The 21,196-nt window shown below is 37.1% G+C and overlaps 1 protein-coding gene across 1 annotated transcript in view; it reads right to left on the bottom strand.

Annotated features, from left to right (window-relative positions):
• Window positions 1–18,508, bottom strand: part of LOC126229623 (anamorsin homolog) — a 41,794-nt gene extending 23,286 nt beyond the window's left edge. The window contains exon 1 of the mRNA XM_049942366.1: window positions 18,284–18,508. Within this exon, the coding sequence (XP_049798323.1) occupies window positions 18,284–18,437 (154 nt within the window). The 5' untranslated portion in view covers window positions 18,438–18,508. The remainder of the gene's footprint in view (window positions 1–18,283) is intronic.
• Window positions 18,509–21,196: the final 2,688 nt, after the last annotated feature.

The following is a 21,196-nucleotide window of genomic DNA, read 5'->3' as shown; positions in this document are numbered from 1 at the left end:
CACATTAATCTACAAATGATCTTACGGCTGTTGCATATTTAAATGGTTTATTGTTTCACTGTAATAAAATTTAATTGTGACATATATTTAGTTAACACTATCACCCAATATTCATTTGGTTTATTTATTTTCAATAACGCAATATTAAACAATAGGAGCTTTCGCTTTTGTTCTATGGGAATAAAAATGCCCATTTACATTTAGGTTTATTGTCAATAAAGAAGTACATTATTGCTGGGTGTGGCATTGTAGAAGTACATTATTGTTGGGTGTGGCATTGTTGTACTCAGTCTGTTCTAAAACCTCTGTTAGAGTGGATGTACATACTTCATCGAGAGTGTAGAACATGTTATGTGCTTTGTTCTGTGTGTAATTTGTAATTAATTTTGAGAGATTAACTGGAATGCAATAACATGGATGAACAGTGCTCTGTTGAACAGATAGCAAGTGAAGTGTGTCACAAAACAGTTTACGGTTCTGTTTCAAAAAACTTGAAAAATGTCAATGACTTCGTTGAAGTTAAACTTTGTTTAAATTTTGAGTAAGTTATTCTGTAGCATCAGTGTGTGATTATCATGCGGAATATATTCTGAAGTACAACCACATTTTTGGAAGAAAGTGCTGTGATCCACTTAAAGTTCATAAAAACCATATTACTAAAGGTTTGAGGGAAATAAAACTTGAACATTTGTCCTTGTTATGTGAGAGTGAAACAGCTTCCCAAGTGCAACGTAATGCGATTGTTGGAAATTCCCCGTGCCCAAATTGTTACTCAAAAATGTTTGTTGTGAATCCAGAACCAGAATCGTATAACCTTGTTAATGACATTTATATTCCTAATGAGGTAGCTGTTAGCATATTGGATTTGGCTTCCTCTAAGTTAGACGTATCTCCTGCTTTGAAAATAATAAAATTAAGAAGCAGAAAAAGAAAAGCACCTAATGAAAATAAGGTAAAACAAATTTCAGACAAAATTAGAGATGACTTGGAATCATGCTTTAATAATACAGATACCAACATTATTTCTGAAGAAGAAGAAAACCTACCACCAGCATCATGTGACACTGAATATTTGAGCTTAATAGAGAAATTAAAAATTAAATGTTCAGTGACATCTAAAGAGGAAAAAGTCAAAATTTTAAGTTTGTTCCCTGACTCATGGTCAAGAGAAAAAATAGTTCACGAATTCAACATTTCCCATCGTTTGGTTAAACTAACCCGAAAATCAGTGAAAGAGCAAGGCATTCTTCCAGTTTTAGGAAAGAAGAAAGGAGTAGGTATAAGTGAAGAAACAATTAAAAAGATCCAGCAGTTTTTTGAAGATGATGAAAACAGTAGAATCTGCCCAGGTTGCAAAGATGGCAAAAGAGTTGTTATAAATGGAGTTAAAGTAACAAAGCAGAAATGACTAGTGCTGTCAAATTTAAATGAATTTTATGCAGCTTTCAAAAATTGTCATCCTGAATGCAAAATTAGAAGGTCAAAATTTTGTGACATCTGTCCTAAGTGGTGCATTTTGGTTGGAGCCTCAGGAACACACTCAGAATGTGTCGTTAACAGTTATGACTGCATGATGAGTTTGTGCCCTGGTAAGGAAACCGTTATTGAACTGTTTCACGAATATGAGGAGGAAATGCCAGACAGTATTACCTTCAAACAGTGGGTCACAACTGACAGGGCATAAATGGTAAGTGGCTAAATCTCAGGAAGAGCACTTGGAATCATTAATTGATAACTTACAAAAACTCAAAAGTCACCACTATGTTTCTAAAATCAAAAGTAAGTTTTTGAAGGACAAGAAAGCACAACTTTATGAGCCTGAATGCATAGTGCTAGCTGATTTTGCAGAATATTTTACATTTGTGATTCAGGATGCAATACAAGGGTACCACTGGGTCAATGATCAGGCAACAGTGCATCCATTTATTCTCTACTTTAAAAATGAGAAAGATGTAATTTGCAATTCTTCAATTTTCATTCTAAGAGACTACTTGGAGCACAACACTTGGGCTGTACACGTGTTTCAAAAGTATGTAATAAATTACATAAAAGGTTGAGAAGCTGATATACTTTTTAGATGGAAGTGGTAGTCAGTATACGAACAAAAAGAATTTTTCAAATCTGTGCAACCACAAAACAGACTTTGGGTTGGAGGCTGAACGGCACTTTTTTGCATCTTGCCCTGGTAAAAGTGAATGTGATGGTGTAGGAGGTACAACAAAACGTCAAGTACAAAAGCCAGCCTACAAAGACCAACCACAGACCAAATTCTCACAGTACAGGACATGTATGTCTTTTGGAAGGATAATATTAAAGGCATTACCTATTTTCTGATCAAGAAACAAGTGGTTCTGCATATGAAAACAATACTTCAAACCAGATTTGGAAACAGTATAGCAATAAAAGGAACAAGGCATTTCTACAAATTCCTTGGCATTGCAGAAAGCTTAGTTCAATGCTATGTAACACCAGAAAACGAAATTAATGAGGATCATTGTGTCAGTAAAATTATATCTCTGTCTTTATCGCTGAATGACATAGTGGCATGTGTGTATGATGGACAGTGGTGGCTTGCAGAAGTTGAAAGAATAAGTTTGGAAAACGATGTTTTTGTGCATTTTTACCACCCTGCCGGCTCAAGAACATCATTCAAGAAATCTACTAGTGACAAAGTTAGGATACCAATGAAAAATGTTTTAAGGAAACTTTCAGTACTTGAACTTACCACAGCAACTGGGAGGCCTTATTATACATCACAGAAGCTGTCTGAAGAAATAAGTGTTCTTAACATTCACCTCCAGTTTTAGGAACAGTCGCATCTCGAAGGATGTTAATTGAAAATATATATTTTAAGTATGTCAAAATAATATAAATATTAATTTCAGTGATGTTTCCACTTCTTGTATATAATTCAGTACCTTACTTCAATAACAATTGATTATATCCTGCCAAAATCACACATGAATAGGCAAGAGCCATAAGATCATTTGTAGAGAAATGTGAATTATTTCCTCATTTTCAAAAATTCATATCTTTGTTGACAGTCAGATATCAATGTTGAAATTTTTTACAGTACGTTGCTATCATATAGGTGTACAAACTGTGCTAAAATCATATTTTTATTTTCGTACCCACCTGAGATAACTAACCCCAAACTTCACAAAAAATGAAAATTTTCAAATTTTCAAATTTAAAAAATTCATAAAAAATTAAGGAAATATCTGTAAGTGTTCTTGCTCTGTACAAGGCTGGTAGTGTATGATGTCTAACTATAGGAAAAAACAGACTCTCACAAATCACTCCCTGTTTGTAATTTTTTGGGCATAACAAGCGGATTTTTGAAAATTTGGATACCAAACTTTAGAGGTCATTTTGACTGGTTATTTTTGAATTTGGGGTATTTTGTGTAATAGACACTGTCTCCAGACCGAAAAATTGTCGCATGCCTACAAATAAAAATAGTCGCCATCCAGTAAGGGTGCAAGATAAATCATTTTAAAAAACTGTTTTGAACTTCTCAATTATACGGTAATCACATATAAAAAATTAAAATATTTAAAATTTGACAAGAAACCAACTTAATTTTTATTGGCCTACTTTATTTGAATTGACCCACTTCCTCTAACAGTTGATTGCCATTACTGCCGCTGAAGAGCGACTTTTCGTAATTCAGAAATATGGATTGTCTTATGTGAGCTGCTGGGTGTGCATAATTGATATTGGCAAATTTGTAGGAAATGCAAACATCAAACACCATCTCGCCAAGAGACAGTAACACCTCACAGTGGGCTGGACCAGAAACTCTGTTACATCAACAGCTTGCAACGTCATTTGACAATGGCAGTTTGTCATAAAGCATAATCCATTTGGAGAAATAAAAAGCGATTCAGACGGAGAATTTTTGTGTACGGGCATCATGGCTTCTGACCTCTAAGAAGACTTTCAGTCTTCGATTATTAATTCTGGGAGTGCCATTAGGGAGTGTTATGGGGCCATTACTATTTACCATTTATATAAATGATCAAGGTGATAATGTTCAAAGCTCCATGAGGTTGTTTGCAGACTATGCAGTTGTCTGTAGGAGGGTAGCAATGCCAAAAGACTGTAGCAAAATGGGGGAGACATGTGGAGCATCAACGACTAAATGGAAGTGTTGATCCTGAGCAGAAAATAAATGTAACATATCACTCATACATAAATAACAATATCAATTGTTGTTTAATTACACTACTGGTGAAAAGTCACTGGTAACAGTAACAATCATAACAGACATACAAGTAACCATATGGAGCAATCTAAAAGTGGAATTTATCCACATGAAATTAACTAGGGTCATTCCATGTCAACGAGTCCTAGAGCATGTTCCCCTTGGCCATCTTCAATTTTGATGGCTCTCTCTTCCTCTGTGACTTCTTCCTTCTCCAAAAGCTGTAATGTAGAGGTGGGGCGGAGAGTACGTCTGATCTGCCATTCTGAGTACCCATTTTTCCGGATTACAGTTTTGAGGTGTTACCACTCATGGGGCAAACTCTCTGCATCAGAGATGGTGCGCGAACTGTGCACCAGTGTTTTTAGCACCCTATTCCTCTGCAAAGGGTGGTGGCAGCTATCTGCATGCAAATACAGGTCTGTGTGAGTTTTATTCCTGTATACCCCGTGGTCCAGGGTGCCACCCATTCTTCTTTTGACCATGACATCCAGGAATGGTAATATTCCTTTTGCTTCGGTCTCCATAGTGAATTTGATGTTTGGATGTATGGAGTTCAGGTGTGTAAGGAAGTCTAGGAGAGCTTGTCCCTTCCATGGGGCCAGATCACAAATGTGTCATCCACATAACAGAGAAAACAAGTAGGTTTCCATTTGGATGACGCCAAAGCTTCCTCCTCGAAGTACTCTATATAGAAATTCGTGACCACAGGCAAGAGTGCGCTCCCCATTACAACTCCTCCTGTTTGCTCATAGTATTGTAGAATAAAGAGAAAATACGTGGAGGTCAGAACATGCCTTAAAATGTCAGTCATCTTCTCGTCAAATTTCTGTGCAATAAGCTCAACTGACACTAAATGAGGCACCTTGGTGAATAATGAAACAACGTCAAAACTCACCCAGGATATCTGAGTCTTTCAGCTCGAAGTTGTCGAGATGTTTTACAAAATCCACAGAATTACGAACGTGATGAGGGCATTTATCTAAATAAGAGCTTAGTAATTCTGCCAGATATTTGACCAGCAAATATGTAGGTGCCCTAATGTTGCTGACAATTGGGCGTAACGGCACATTTTCTTTGTGGACTTTAGGGAGTCCATAAAGTCTTGGCGGTACAGGTCCTTGAGGTGTCAATTTCTTGGTGAAACCCTCTGGTAAAGCCACGTCCTTGAGAAGAACCCTAGTCTTGTTCTCCACCTTCTTCGGGGGGTCAGCATTGATCTTCCTGCAAGATTCGTCATTTAGCAGGCTCTGCATCTTCTCAATGTAGTCCTTATGGGAAAGAACAACCGTAGCACTGCCTTTGTCAGCCAGAAAGACAACAATCTCAGGACTCTGTCTCAGGTCTCGAATGACTGCCCTCCCCCTGCTGGTAATATTCGACTTGATCGGTTTAGCTATCATCAGACCACGGCAGGTTTACCGGAATACTTCTTCAGCTGCTTCAGGTGGTAGTCGCGCAGCAATCTGTTCAACTGCACTGACAATGCCCGCTTCTCCGGAACAGAAACTGCATCCCCAGTCAGCTCAATGGCCGTGAGATTGATGACAGTCTTGCGTGGGGTCTCCAATGACAGTTTGTCAGAGAAACGAGAGAATTTATATATATGCCGTCCCGAGGCATTCTTATGTGCAGAATCGGTGGTCACCCACGTAACCCCACCAATCCAGTCCCAGGTCTCAGAATTAAAATGATTGGCTAGTTGTTGATGTAGTTTAAGTAGTTCCTTGGACTTGTACTCAAGGCTGCATCTGATAAAGTGCACCCTCTCACAAACCTAGGTGAGGCTAGTATGCTTCTTAATTCTCATAGCTGCTGCAGAATCGATGTGATGCATGACCTTAGCAAAGTTTGGCACAACCTGATCGGCATGACATCTCTTCAGAAAAGCAAGAGCACTCAGCAAACGGCTCCTTCGGTGGCACAGCTTGTCGAATTTCTTCATGCTGCTATACATCTCCTCCCTGTAGAGGTATATGATGTGATTCTTCAGTTTCTCCCAGAGTATTTTTTGCTCGAACAGTCCATAGTGTCCAACGGGCACAATATTTCTGTGATCAGACATGTCGCCATCGGCAGGTGCACTGACGAACTGAGCTCCTGAGGGTGGGTGGTCATCTTAAATCCCCTCCCCCTGCGAGGTGTTGTTCTGCAGTCCACACCCGCTGCCGTCCGCTGGCAGTCGCTGAGACGTTGTCTTTGGCGCATGTGGTGGCGTCAGTGTAATTGCCTCATCCATCCTAGTCGCCCGTTTGTTTCCTTCACTGAGGGTCTTTCTAATAAGACTCAATGCTGGTTCCCATGCCCTGCTGAGGTTGTAGCCGCAATCTCGGTTGATGAGTCCGTCCATGGTATGAATTTCAATAGCCTCTCTAAAGATGCTGTCCCAGTATTTAGATGTCTGTGTCAAGACCCTGGTATGTTAGTAGTCCATTCCGTGATTTTTGGACAAATAGTGCTCTGTGACCACTGACTTGTTAGAGTACCTAGGTCGAGTGTGCCTCTGATGTTCTCGGCAACGATCTTCGATGGTCCGCACTGTCTGTTCCCACACAGACACGGAATCTGGTATGTGCCGGCCTTCCACAAACCGAAATCGTCTTTGACACTTCCCAATAACGCTCATGTATTATCGGGTGGGCAAGTTGTGGTTAAAATGGAGAAACAAGATCAAGACAATAGGTGCAGTTACAGAGATGCAGGTTCCCCATGCCATTTAATGACATACAACACCTTAACAGGACTGAAAGCTGCAAAGGAACTTTCATTAGAACAACAAGAATTGCTTATTCGACAGAGTGGTTTATACACTACTGAAAATGCTGAACTATGCTTCCATCATGACCTTTACTACTACAAAGGTTTGAATTTTGGCAAAGATCATGCTGCAACACTTTTAGTAAGAAAAACCATACAGCATGAAAAAAATTTGCACTCAATCAACATGGAAACAGCTGACCAGCTAAAAAGGATAACCACATCTGACATTAAACGAGGCCAAAAAATGTGCCCATCCTGTAGAAAAAAATTTTATATAATGAAAAATCATAAATGAAAGATACGCCTCAATCAGATGAAGATTATGCAACTAATGTTTCTCACAATTTTAATGCAAGCTTAACAGCTGTTGGAATACCACCTTTAAAATTTCAACGAATTGGTGCAAGGGATGCAACAGACTATGCATAGAGAAAAATATATAAAGTTGAAGGTGCTATTATTAAGAAAATTGTAGAAGTTGGAGGATTTGCTCCCTGTGAACTGGAGCAACAATGCACAAGCAAGCCATGTTTGACTTTTTTGGATTACAGCCAGCTGATCTAAGAATTGAGAAGGAGGTTACATATATCATATCATAACAAGAAAATTCAAATTTTAACCCTAGTTCCCTGGTCTATCATAAAGACTATGGAAGAATTTTGTGTTCCAGAAAGAATGGTAAGAAAGGCTAGAAAGTTAAAAGCTGAACAGAGAATACTGAAACAGCCCAAAGGTAAATGCAAGAAAAAGCTTTCTGATACTGTGAAGGCAAGAGTCACGGAGTATTTTTATGATGAAGAATTTAGCCAGATTTGTCCAAATAAAAATGACTATTACGGTTTGAATAGATGGAGAAGAGGTTCACAAACATAAGTACCTGTTACTGACAAGGGAACCTCCCCATCGCACCCCCCTCAGATTTAGTTATAAGTTGGCACAGTGGATAGGCCTTGAAAAACTGAACACAGATCAATTGAGAAAACAGGAAGAAGTTGTGTGGAACTGTGAAAAAATAAGCAAAATATACAAACTGAGTAGTTCATGGGAAGATATGCAACATCAAGGACACTGGGAACGCAGGAGCACCGTGGTCTTGTGGTAACGTGAACAGCTGCGGAATGAAAGGTCCTTGGTTCTAATCTTCCATCGAGTGAAAAGTTTAATTTTTTATTTTCAGTTTATGTGACCAACTCTTATGTTTTCATCACTTTTTTGGGAGTGATTACCACATCCACAAGAAAACCTAAATCAGGCAAGGTAGAAGAATCTTTTTACCCATTCGCCAAGTGTACAAGTTAGGTGGGTCGACAACATATTCCTGTCATGTGACGCACATGCCGTCACCAGTGTCGTATAGAATATATCAGATGTGTTTTCCTGTGGAGGAATCGGTTGACCTATGACCTTGCGATCAAATGTTTTCGGTTCCCATTGGAGAGGCACATCCCTTCGTCTACTAATCGCACGGTTTTGCGATGCGGTCGCAAAACACAGACACTAAACTTATTACAGTGAACAGAGACATCAATGAATGAACGGACAGATAATAACTATGCAAAAAAAAAAAAAAGAAAGTAAAATTGTCACTCGAGGGAAGACTTCAACCAAGGACCTCTCGTTCTGCAGCTGCTCACGCTACCACGGCGCTCCTGAGCTCAGATCGTCCATGATGTTGCCTATGTGGCCCACGGACTGCTCAGTTTGTATATTTTGCTTATTTTTTCCACAGTTCCACACAACTTCTTCCTGTTTTCTCAATTGATCTGTGTTCAGTTTATCAAGGCCTATCCACTGTGCCAACTTATAACTAAATCTGAGGGGGGTGCGATGGGGAGGTTCCCTTGTGAGCAACATAAAATAAGTGTTTGTTGCTTACCACAATAAAAACAGAATGGAAATTGGATTTTCCAAATTTTGTGAATTAAGGTCAAAGTGCTGTGTGACTGTAGGTGCAGCTGGTACACATTCAGTTTGTGTCTGCACAATACAGCAGAATGTGAAATTAATGATAGCACACAGCCAATAAAAGAAGATTATAAAATTATACTGAGCAAAATTGTCTGTAATTTGGAAAAAGAAGGATTCCATGCTTCATTGCTGTGAAGTTATGTCCAGGAACAGAAGCTCTAAAGGAGTACTAGGAAAGTGTTTTTGCAGATATTGATTGTCAGGCTCCAATTCAGTTTTGGAAAGAACAGATACCACTGGTGATCTTGCAGCTCTCAAAGAATGAAATTACAACGAAATCCAGACCATTGACTGCTTACAGACATTGAACAGGGACAGTTGAAAATGTGTGCCCCGACTGGGACTCGAACCCAGGATCTCCTGCAGCTAATGTTCTGGACTTCATTGTAATTGCAGTTTAAACAATTGATTCAAACTCACAGACATACAACTGAAACCAGAGAAATGACAGTTGAAGAATTCATTGAAGAAAAAAACAAAACTTTCAGCCCTTTCTACTCACCACTACATTGTAAAGAATCAGAGCAGGCATTTGCAACTGACTAAAGAAGGTCTCAAACCAAGAGAATTGATTACATTAACATTCCTTTATTCCTTTATTGTCCAAGATGCAGTTCAAGAATTTCATTGCGAAAATACCCGAGCTACATCATAACCATTTGACATTTACTACAATGATAATGAAGAACTAAAAGTCATCTGCTACTGCATAATGAGTGATTGCCACTCATATGATACAGTTGCAGTGCATGTTTTTTTAACTTACTCGATCAAATCTCTGCAGTGCACTTTCACAGAAATTAAGCATATTAATTATTTTAGCGACAGTTCTCCTGCCCAGTACAAATATTTTAAGAACTTCCTAAATCTTTACCACCATCAAAAGATTTTGGCATTAATCCAGAATGTAATTTTATCCGGAACAAGCCATGGGAATTCATGTGATGGAATTGGGTGTCCAATTTAAAACCAGATCTTAACACCAACTGATCTGTTTTGAATATTGCAAAACAAATGGGCATTGAATTTATTTACACAAAAACGAAATTACTGAAGAAGCAAAAATTGACCAAAAAAGCATTTTGAAGATGGATGTACAGTTTCCAGTACAAGAGAGCATCACCATTTGGTGCCAATTGAATGAAGAGTGACTTCTCAGATTCGTAGAGTGTCAAATGATACATTGTCCTTCATAGAAAATGGTAAAGTTGCTTCTAAACATGTTGCCATTACTGAACTACAACCTGGCCAGTATTTTGATTGTATTTATGGTGGAAAATGATGGATAGGAAATATCTGTTAAGTTTCATATGAAGAAAAAGATGCCCTGATTAATTTCATGCATCCTCATGGAGCTGCTCAAACATTTCACTGGCCTGCTAGAAGAGAGATATGCTGGGTTCCAGAACAACAGATAATTGCAGCCATTCCAGTTCCAGATATATCACTGATGGAACAGCAATACAGTTTGCCAGAAGCAATAGTTTTGGACATCAGCAACAAATTTAAGGCATTCCACACCTTAAGAAGTCTGCATTATGCCTTGGGAACCAGAAAGAAACACACACAAGGCTTGAGAATCTGTCCGACACCCACATTCAGGCCTGGGAATCTGCTAGACACCCACATTCAGATTTGGGAAGGAACCCACACGTGGTTGACCTTGCCTGGCTATCAGCCATGGGCCATTAGTGATGGAGTTCAGTCACTGAGATTGGTAGTGGCACAGCCACCATGGACCAACACACGGGTTTTTCTTGAGTGGATACAAATGTAGATGAAAGCAAGAAGGCCCATAAGACGCATTCTGGCATTGGATTTTACCCACTGATAATGAAGATAGAGACTCTGGTACTTAAAAGCTTGGCTTTCAATATTATTTTGAAGCAACAGTAAAACTGAGTATACATGCTAAGAAGCCTTTCTGTTCACAGCAAGCATTAAGCACACAATCATCTACGACATGTTTGCCTAATATGAATCATTTCTGTCACTAGACTAATCTTGGTACTGTAAATCACATTGAAGTTTCCTTGCAAACTATACAAAAGTGATGTTCCACTGGTGTAGTAAGGAAGAATAACCTAGCTACAGCTTACTGAAACTTAAGAGTACGGTTGCAGTCTCGAATACAGTTTCAGTATGTGAATTACATCAATTTCTCAGTATATTCCACTGCAAAGTGCAATATGCCACTCACAGCTAAATTCTGCAGTAGCAACACCTTTGCCAGGACATATTTAGTCTTGGAAGGAAGAGGAGGTTTGGGGAGGGAGGGGGCATTCTAACTAGTTTTTAGGAGCACTTATGTGGTGCCAAAAGAGAAGATGAAGTACAGCAGCCTGCTGATTTGTGTTTGGTTCACAAGTCTTAACATGTTCAGTCAGATAAGAGAATATTATAAACAAATGTCAAAGACTCCTATCCAACTCTTGGTGCACATTATTACATTTTCCATCCTCTCAACATGTAAAAAAAAATCTACCAATAACATGCACTGACTACATAAGTATTTGATAAAGGAAGCACATGCACTGAACTGTTATCAACCTATCTGAGGCAGTGTCATGAGAGACAATATTTTGGTGTAGAGTGACCTGAACCTTCAATGGGTAGTTTCATGTGAAATCACCTGGTGGCTGTTGCCCTTATGTCACAGATTTTTCTGAAAATTTGGTGTAAGAATGTACATAATGAGTTAGGGTTAAAATATTTTTCTGGAATTTTTTGAGCAAAATTGTAATTAGGAGACCATTTTGAAATGTGGGATCCTTCTACCAACTGTCCTTGTAAGTTTGTAACCACTATAACTTTTTTATTTATGAATCAAATTTATTCAATTTGGTGTCATTGGAAAGTAAAAGAATAGATCTATAATATAAAAATTATTAAAGAGCTGTGTCTAAGCAACAAATGTTTGAAAATTTTTAATTAATGAAATTTCTCACCTATTTTTTGTGCAAATTTAAGGATTTTTTTTTTTCCAGCAGAATCACAAATTGTTCTACTGTCATACTTTTCAACATAAAAAAAATCAGAAGGGTGTTTGTTCTCTATAGTTAGATCTTATACTTTTTTAATAATGCTGTAATAATCAATTGCTTCAAATAGCTAATCAACAATACATGAAACAACAATAAAAAATTCAGTCTAGCAGCAACACTCACATGCAACACAGGCTGTGTGTGTCAAGTTTTTGTGTGTCTGTGCACTGTATATATCTGAAGGACTTTTTTGTCTCGATTTTATGCTCCTTACATAAGCAGCCATTGTCTGGTAGGTTATTTGAAAGTACAGTCAAACCCCTTAATATGATAATGTTCGGGAAAAAGAGGCCCCTCAATACGAGACAGTGAAAAGGAACAATTGAAATTGAAAAGAGAAAGAATTCATCCAATCCATGGATGTTGTGCTGTAATCTATAACCAGGGAGACTTAATTTGACTTCCATAAGCGCAATGGGTTGCACTTTTTCAACGCATTACAGTGCCCTCTGGTGGTGTATAATTTTTATGAAGCAACGCTAGATCACCCAATCATATTATAACCTACAAATGTTTGTTGCAGTATATGCTTTGTTTAATTTTATTTGTCAAATATTATAATGAGTGAAAAAAGATCATGTATTTTATTTAATGTTCTTTCTCACATGTTTTTATATCAATTATCATTAGAAATAATGATATATTCATATAAATATTATTATTATTTATTAATAATAAATAATTTTGTTTCATACAAAATTATATTATGATCAATGATTATTCATTTAAAAATACATTAAATTAAAATTTAGTCATATCTATAATTCCATTTTGAAGAGTTTTTATAATTAGTTATTACTCTTTAAATTATTATTTAGTCACTGTATGATATCATCAATTTAATTATAAATTAATAAATTGTGATTTGTATATTAATTTATTTATTAAATATAATTTATATACTTGAAATATATATTACCTTCAAACCAATCATTAAACCACTCCACTTTAACAATATAACACCAAGTAATAAATATATAATTATTTTGTCATTGATTTTGTTATTGATAGTTGAAAGTTAATTTTTAGGTATTTCATTTTAAAGGCTGTTAAGACATTGTGTAAAATTTATTACTTATACATGATAATTCAAATAAAATAAATAAAATAAATTATAATAAACATAATTCAATTCCACAATCAGAGGTTTTATGTATTATGAATCTTACTCTGCTCCTATAGCAGCATCTGATTGACTATAATAAAATACGTCACACTATCAACATGAGGGTTTTAGAATATCATATTGAGGAGTTTTACACATTGAGAGGTCTGACTGTAATACAAAGTTGTTCCCATAATGTGAATATTAGAGATCAGTTAATAAAGTGGTCGTTAACTCTTTCTCATTTCCCCCTTACAGATTCTTCATAGTACATTCTTGACTAATAGAGAATAAGAAAAAGTTTCAAACCATCCAGTTCTTTGTTGATTTAATAGATATGTCAAGCCTGAATCAAGCTGATATTGAATTACTGAACACGCACCTGTGAAAATATTGAGTGTGTTTGTACTTCTCACAAAAGGCTCTATTTGGGAGCATTTGAAGACAGACAAAGAATTTACTGTGACCCTTTTAAGAAGCATGGTAAAAAGGCTGCTAAGAAATCTTTGAAACCTATTTCTTTAACCATGGCAAGGCAATATAAAACCGTTGGACTTATCCCATGTACCAAGTTGTGCATAACATTCTGTAACGACATATTATCTCCTATGGGGGATAACCTTCCAGGGATGGATGAATGAAGTTGAAAATCAAGAATATACACCAGATCCATCTACAGCTCTTCAAAAACTCAATGAAAATTCTGAATTACTTGAAATTTCACCATTTAAGGTTACCAAGAGAGCACAAGACAGGCGTCCAGAATACATTCAATCCAAGTCTCGTCGCTTAGCTTTAAAATACCAGCAAACAGCATCAGAAGTGCTACATGTTCCAGTGAAAAATGTGTCTGAGGAAACTGGCAGTGTTGAATGTAAAGACTGTAATACTTTAATGCAAAAACTTACTGAAAAATTCAGCAGAAGTTCTGTTAAAGAAAAACTACAACTACTTACCTTAGCACCAGCTTCATGGAGTACAGAAAAAATCCAAATGTTTTTTGACACTACCGAATACATGGTAAAGAAATCAAGGGTATTGCTAAAAGATGATGGTATTTTGTCAAAAGGGAGTTATAAAGTGGGAAACGGAATAGGTAAGGATGTGGAAAAATGTGTCCAGAATTTTTACTGTTAAGATGATGTAAGTCACATTTCCGCTAATTAAAAAAAAAAAAAAAAAAAAAAAAAAAAAAAAGACTGTCTGTCTGTCCCTTCAGAAAATGGCAAAAGAGTCAATAAGACAAAAAGACTAATTTTACATAGGCCTAATCTGAAAGATGTATACTTAGCTTTCAGTGAAAAATACCCTGAAGATAAAACTAGTTTTACTAATTTTGTGAACTTAGGCCAAAAGAATGTGTTACTGAAAACAGTCGTGGAATGCATAACGATGTGGAGGCATGTATCACCAAAACGTAAAACTGTTAATGCATGCTGAACATGTGAAAGAACCGTACACTGAACTTCTACAGAAACTTGTGTGCCATCTGGAAAATGAAGAGTGCATGCTGCATTGCTGTTCTGTGTCCTGACGAATATGAAGTGTGCAATTTTTTAATGGAGCTGGAGTCTTTACGAGATTGTGAAAATGTTGTTTCAAACAATGGACGCAAACTGATCGATCTACACTGGAGACATTAATGAAGACTACCAATGAATTTGTTGAGTATCTCATGCAAAAACTTCAAAACTTAACATAATATTACTATGTATCAAAATCTCAGAGTCACTATTTCAAATCGGGAAAATACCCTCCCTGATACTACGTGCATCATCATAGTGGATTTTGCAGAGAACTAGACCAGTTTGCTTCAGGATGCTGCACAAGCATTTCACTAGCAGAACATTCAAGTCACCCTTCATCCTTCTGTGGTGTACTTTAAAACATGATTGCAGTAAGTCAATGTAATTGTGTTGTATAAGTAACTGTTTACAACATGATACAAACACATTCTATGTTTTCCAGAAAACTGCTCTCACTTATATACTGGAACAGTTACCACACATCAAGCATGTTATGTACTTCGTAGATGGCAGTTCTGCACAATATAAAAACTTTAAGAACTTTTTAAATGTGTGCCATCACAAGCAAGATCATGGAGAAACTGCAGAATGGAATTTTTTTCCCACTAGTCATGGCAGAAATGCATGTAATGGAGTTGGTGGTACTATTAAACGTTTAGCAACAAGAGCAAGTTTACGGTGTCCATATGACAGTCACATTTTAAGTCCAAAAGATCTGTTTACATTTGCCAAAACTCATGTTCCAAGAATAGAAACCTTTTATGTTACAACAGAGGAGATAACAAAGTTCACAAACATGTTACAAAAACGATATGAGACTGGTTCTACCATTCTTGGGACAAGAGTGAATCATTTTTTCAAACCACTGAATGAAAACAAGTTACTGATAAAGAGAGTTTCATCATCTACATTCAAGTTCCTCTTGGAATTCAAAACACTGCCTCTAACACAATTAAAGAAGAAACATTTGTCACAGCTATCTACAATAACCAGTGGTGGAGATGAGTGAAGAATACAGAGATGCAAAAGTCAAGTTCATGAGTCTAAGTGGCCCTTCCTCAAGTTATTCATGGCCACTTCACACTGATATTTGCTGGATACCTTATGAAAACATTTTAATGACTTTGCCTGCTCCTAGTGCAAGCACAAGTACTGGTCGTTTGTATGCTTTTGAATCAGACATAATATTGTGCATTGAAAATTTGTTTGAAAGAATGAATGCTTTTTAGAATGTTATGAATATGTGTTTTATGAGAACTGATCATCAATTGTGACCACTAGGTGAGAGTCACAAAATGAAACTTGTATATTATTCTGATCATCATTTGTGACCACTAGGTAAGTCACAAAATGAAATGCGTATATTATTATTTATGTTCTTTCTGTTTTAAATGAACAAACACCCTTCTAACTTTTATGTTGAAATGAATGACAATAGGAATTCTTTGAGACAAAATTTAAAATGGTGAAACTTGCGATTTTGACGGAAAAAATTCATGAAGTTTGTAAAAAAATGTTGAAAAATGACTTTAATTACAGATTTGCACATATTTATATGCACAGTTACAGGATTTTTACAGTTTAGTGATATAGTTGGTCCTTTTATCTTTCTAATAACACCAAATTGAATAAAACTGATCTATAAATAAGGGAGTTATAGTAATTAAATACTTTCATCCTACCTTTTGTACTGACGCCAGATGAAGAAAATCCTAGTCATTTCAAAACGGCCCCCTGACTAGTTTTGATCTAAAAAAACTGAAAAAAAATATTTTATCACTTTCTATTTATCTACTTTCTTACACAAAATTTTCAAAAATATCTGTGACATGATGGCAACGAGATTTCTTTATTTTGGGCGATTTTAAATGAAATGACCCCAAGCCTCTTCTCATTATTTATACAAAGCAATCACCCTTACATTACAGGTCAAAGCCGACGGGTGGAATCGGATGCCTCCATTGACCCAAGGTAAGCACTAGCCACCATACATGCTTCTCTGTAAATTTCACTTGTGAATCATAACAATTTGTACACTTACCCCATTAGCACTTGAATCAGACATGTCTACTGCCACAGTGAATAGAATAATTGGAAATACAGAAGCGTCCGATCTTACCCGTCGGCTTTGACCCATGACGTCACAAATACCGCGGAAACGACCATAAACAACAATTCCAATATGGCGGATATAAAAACATCGAATACGTATTGTAAACACTGAAATACACAAGTTTCACAAAAAGCCTAATGACTGTAACGGGACAAGCGTGGGAAATTGGGGGTTTTTGGGTGGGGAGAAACTAAATATGTCGTTATGCGGTGGGGGGAGTCTGCAGTGCCCCCCCCCCCCCATCCCCCCACAGGCTTCATTAGTGTCAAATCAATATTTTCGAATCATAGGCGGCCGCTGCCGCGGCCGCATTCCAAAAAAAAAATTCCCAACCTAACCTCAAGTGGGCTACGCTACAGATCAATATGTTCATCAAATTGCTTCATATTACGTATACATGTTCTTTAAACAAGAGTACATCAAACCATGTATTAGGTTTTCCGCGCCGTAATGACGTCACACACCACAACACGCTTACGTCACGGGTCAAAGCCGACGAGTAAGATCGGACCTTTCTGTTGACCCGAATAATTTGGCATGTCATATGACAAAAAGTATGAGTGCTTTTACTGCTACTGACAAGAATGAATGCAGGATAGGAATGTATCACGCATATAAGTTCACTTCATTGAACCAGATTGTCACTGCCAGGAACATGGGTCACACCATCAATATAAGTCCTATAGGTACTGGGCTTTTCGCACCCCATTATGTCGAGTGTGTACAAGATGTACCGTGAATCAAAGAAAATGGTAGTTACCACGAGAATCAATGCCTTCAAGATAATTATTATGTACTATAATGACCCAACAGATGGGAATCACACAACAGCAAAGTGTTCACTAGTTTCACGCTGGACACCAAACACGGGAAAGCGTATGCGTAATCATGCAACAGTGTACAGAAGCCACTATCCATGTTAAACTCCCACCACTGCCAACACAGAGCTCCAAGATTAGCATAGGCACACTATGTATGAAAAAGATGTCTAGACTGATATGTTGGGTACCACTGGACGAGAGAATGACAAATCAAAAGTGGAAATGTGTACTGCATTCCAACAAACACCACATACATAGATGATAATGACGACGACATGTGAATCTTTGGTCTGGGGACGCTCCACAGTGATGAGAGTCCCATAATACTGAAACACTTGCCATTAATTATTTTGAGAGCAACTGCGTAATACTGTTTATAAATAATGGTCTTTACTTTTCTGAAGCACACTTGAGGAATCAACCAACGTCCAGATGAATACTGTAATATTCCATTCATTCAACATGACAAACCTTGAATACATTATATTGCGAATAATAACTCCCTGAAACGTTAAAGATTTGCCTGATGATCCACGTAACAACCGCATTAACACAAAATAGTTATATGAACAATTGTGAACGAGGTATCGTTCGGTGACTTGCATTTTTGACATGCTGTACAATACTATTCATACACTGGAAACAACATTTGCATCATCCCATGAATATTAAATATTACCGTTAGAAGTGCTACAAACAGAGAAGATAATCACGCAAGTACGGATGAAAAAATACACACCCATTGTTAAACGTTCCGCATTTTCCACCGCTACGTTCCCGTTCGCTCCCGTAACATTCCTCACTTCTTTCACTACAGCTTCCAAAGTTCCTCCCGCCGATGACTTTCCCCACAACACTAACACATTCTGTCCTGCTCTTATTTCCTTCCACATTTTCTCGGTACGCTTATCGCTAACAACTAATTTCGGAACACACTCATCACAATCATAACAAACAGCAAAAATTTAATAATATCTCTGACTTGATATTTTTTTGCATCCATAGTCCACAGAGTAGAAACATCTCTGGCGTGAGCATTGTGTTCTGCGCATGTTGTGAACACTAACCTGGAATTATCACCTGATCTCGTGGAAACTGTCACGTTTTTATACTTTCTTCAGACTTCTAAACTAATAATATTACTCATATTTATTGCGTTTTCACCATTTGTCCATTCGTAATAGCAATTTGAATTACTGTTGATGCTACAGGTGCAAAGAGAAATACATGGAAGGAGACATGCATACGAAACGAACTGTGTCGCTGTTGTTAGATTTTGAAGAAATGTTTTAAATCCGTGCAAAATGTGTGTCATTTATTGTTAGTGATAAACATAAAAGGCTGTTTAAATCCAGATCTCGAAAAATGGTCATTTCTTTTGATAGTTGTGAACCTTAAAAAAGATGTAGAAGCTAGGCGTTTTTCCGCTTTAATCATTTCTGATAGCTCAGGCGAACGTAATTCGTGGCCACTTTGTTTCAAACTGAAATATACTTCACATGTGGTACTATGTAACATGAAGAAACAGTTTTGTGTTTTATTCAAATCAAAACATACATGAAATATTCCACTCTTGCTAGGGTAGGATGCTTTGCAATACAGAGAAGAAAAACGATTTGCGTGTGTGTGTGTGTGTGTGTGTGTGTGTGTGCGTGTGCGTGTGCGTGAGAGAGAGAGAGCACGAACATTTTAGACTATAGAAAATTGAAAGTAAACAGGAAGTGTATGAAATGAAGACATGCGAAGTACATGAATAATGGAAAATACGACATGCACAGAAGGAAATTTCAGCATTTATCATAAATACATTTTCTGCAGAAGTCTGGTACACAACAACTGCTTTCTTTATTCTTATCACAACGCTGGCATCTGTTGTATTTATGCAGGTTAACGCAGCTAAAAGACAGGTAACAAATATTTAAGGGACAAAATAAACTTATGCTTTATTCGCACAACACATTTGACTACCAAATTATATTACATTGCGCCATCAACAAAAACGGAACATGTATATTCCATAGAGTCTAATGCACACTGCACATCATATCTTGTGCGCCACTATGCACGCTGGAAAATGTTTTATGTAAGTCTGCAGGCTTTCGTGGCCATTGTCACTGAAGTTAAAATCTTCTGGGTTGTTAGGCCGCGTCATGTTTCTTCTAAATTGTTCGACGTTTCGACCCCTCTGCTGCGATCTTCCTCAGGATACACTGCTGTAGTGGACACAAAAAGATCCTGAGGAACATACCAGCAGAGGGGTCGAACATTTTAGAAGAAACATGATGCGGACTAACAACCCAGAAGATTTTAACTTCAGTGGAAAATGTTTGTTCACATATCCCCAACACTCCCCCTTGAAGAAACATTTTTCAGGTACTCAACACTATACATCTCAGGTTAAACTATAATGTTTCACCAGCTTCTGAAATTTGTCCTTACTGAGAGGCTTGGTTAGGAGATCAGATAACATTTCTTCCGTGCATAGGTAACTGAGTATTATATTCCCTTGTTCCACATGATATCTTATAAAGTGATGCCTTATGTCAATATGTTTGAATCTTACACTGGTGACATTATTTTTTGCAAGTTTAATAGCTCCCATATTGTCACAAAATATCACACTTGGCTTTAATGTTGGAGGAAATTCTACTTCATTCATCAGTGTACGGATCCAAAGAGGTTCTTGGATAGTGGAGTACAAGGCCATATATTCAGCTTCTACAGTACTCAAAGCAACAGTCCTTTGTCTCTTACAAGAACTTCCAGTGATGGAGTGTCTGCTTTCCAACTCATTTCCCCAGTCTGCATCACTGTATCCTTCCAAATTTACATTTCCAGTTCTAGAATATTTTAACTTGTAATCAGCAGTTACATTTAAATATCTGAATATTCTCTTGACTGCCATCCAGTGCTTTTCTCTCGGATCACTGCAAAACTTGCTTAATGCCTATGTGGCAAATGCAGTGTCTGGTCTGGAAGTCTGTGCTAAGCACAGTAGACTTCCTACAGCTTCCAGATAGGGTACACTTTCCTTACATTTCTTGTCATCATCAATTATTAGCAGTTTTGCATAGGAGTAAAAACAGGTTTACAATTTTCCATATTGAACTTTTCTAAGATCTACCTTGAGTACAGAGATTGATCAATCCATAATTCTTCTCTGTTGGCGCTTAATAGAATCTTCATGCCTAAGTATTGATTAATTTCCCCCAAATCATGCATATTAAATTCTGATCATAACTGTTCTTTTAAAAAGTCCATCTGGCTTTCACTATTGGCTAAAATAAAAAAATCATCTATCTATATGGCCATGATTGTAGTTTCTTCATTGCTCCTTTTATGATATATATTGGGATCTGCCTTTGACTGTAACATGCCTAGTTTTACCAAACTTTTATGCAAACATTTATTCCAGCAATGGCTACTTTGCTGTAATCCATATATGCCTTTCTTCAAATCCCAAATTCTCCTTTCCCCTTGATAAGGTCGCTTAACTTCATCAGGTGGAATCACATATACTTCCTCTTCCAGTCTTCCATTCAGGTAGACTGTTTTCACATCCATTTGATGAATTAATAATAAGTCTTCCTTTACTGACAGAGCTAAAAGATATCTTAATGATGAATACTTCACCACTGGTGAGAAAGTTTCA

The sequence above is a fragment of the Schistocerca nitens genome, unplaced genomic scaffold, assembly GCF_023898315.1.
Source record: "Schistocerca nitens isolate TAMUIC-IGC-003100 unplaced genomic scaffold, iqSchNite1.1 HiC_scaffold_376, whole genome shotgun sequence".
Lineage (NCBI taxonomy): Eukaryota > Metazoa > Arthropoda > Insecta > Orthoptera > Acrididae > Schistocerca > Schistocerca nitens.
This window is presented reverse-complemented; position numbering and strand designations above follow the sequence as displayed.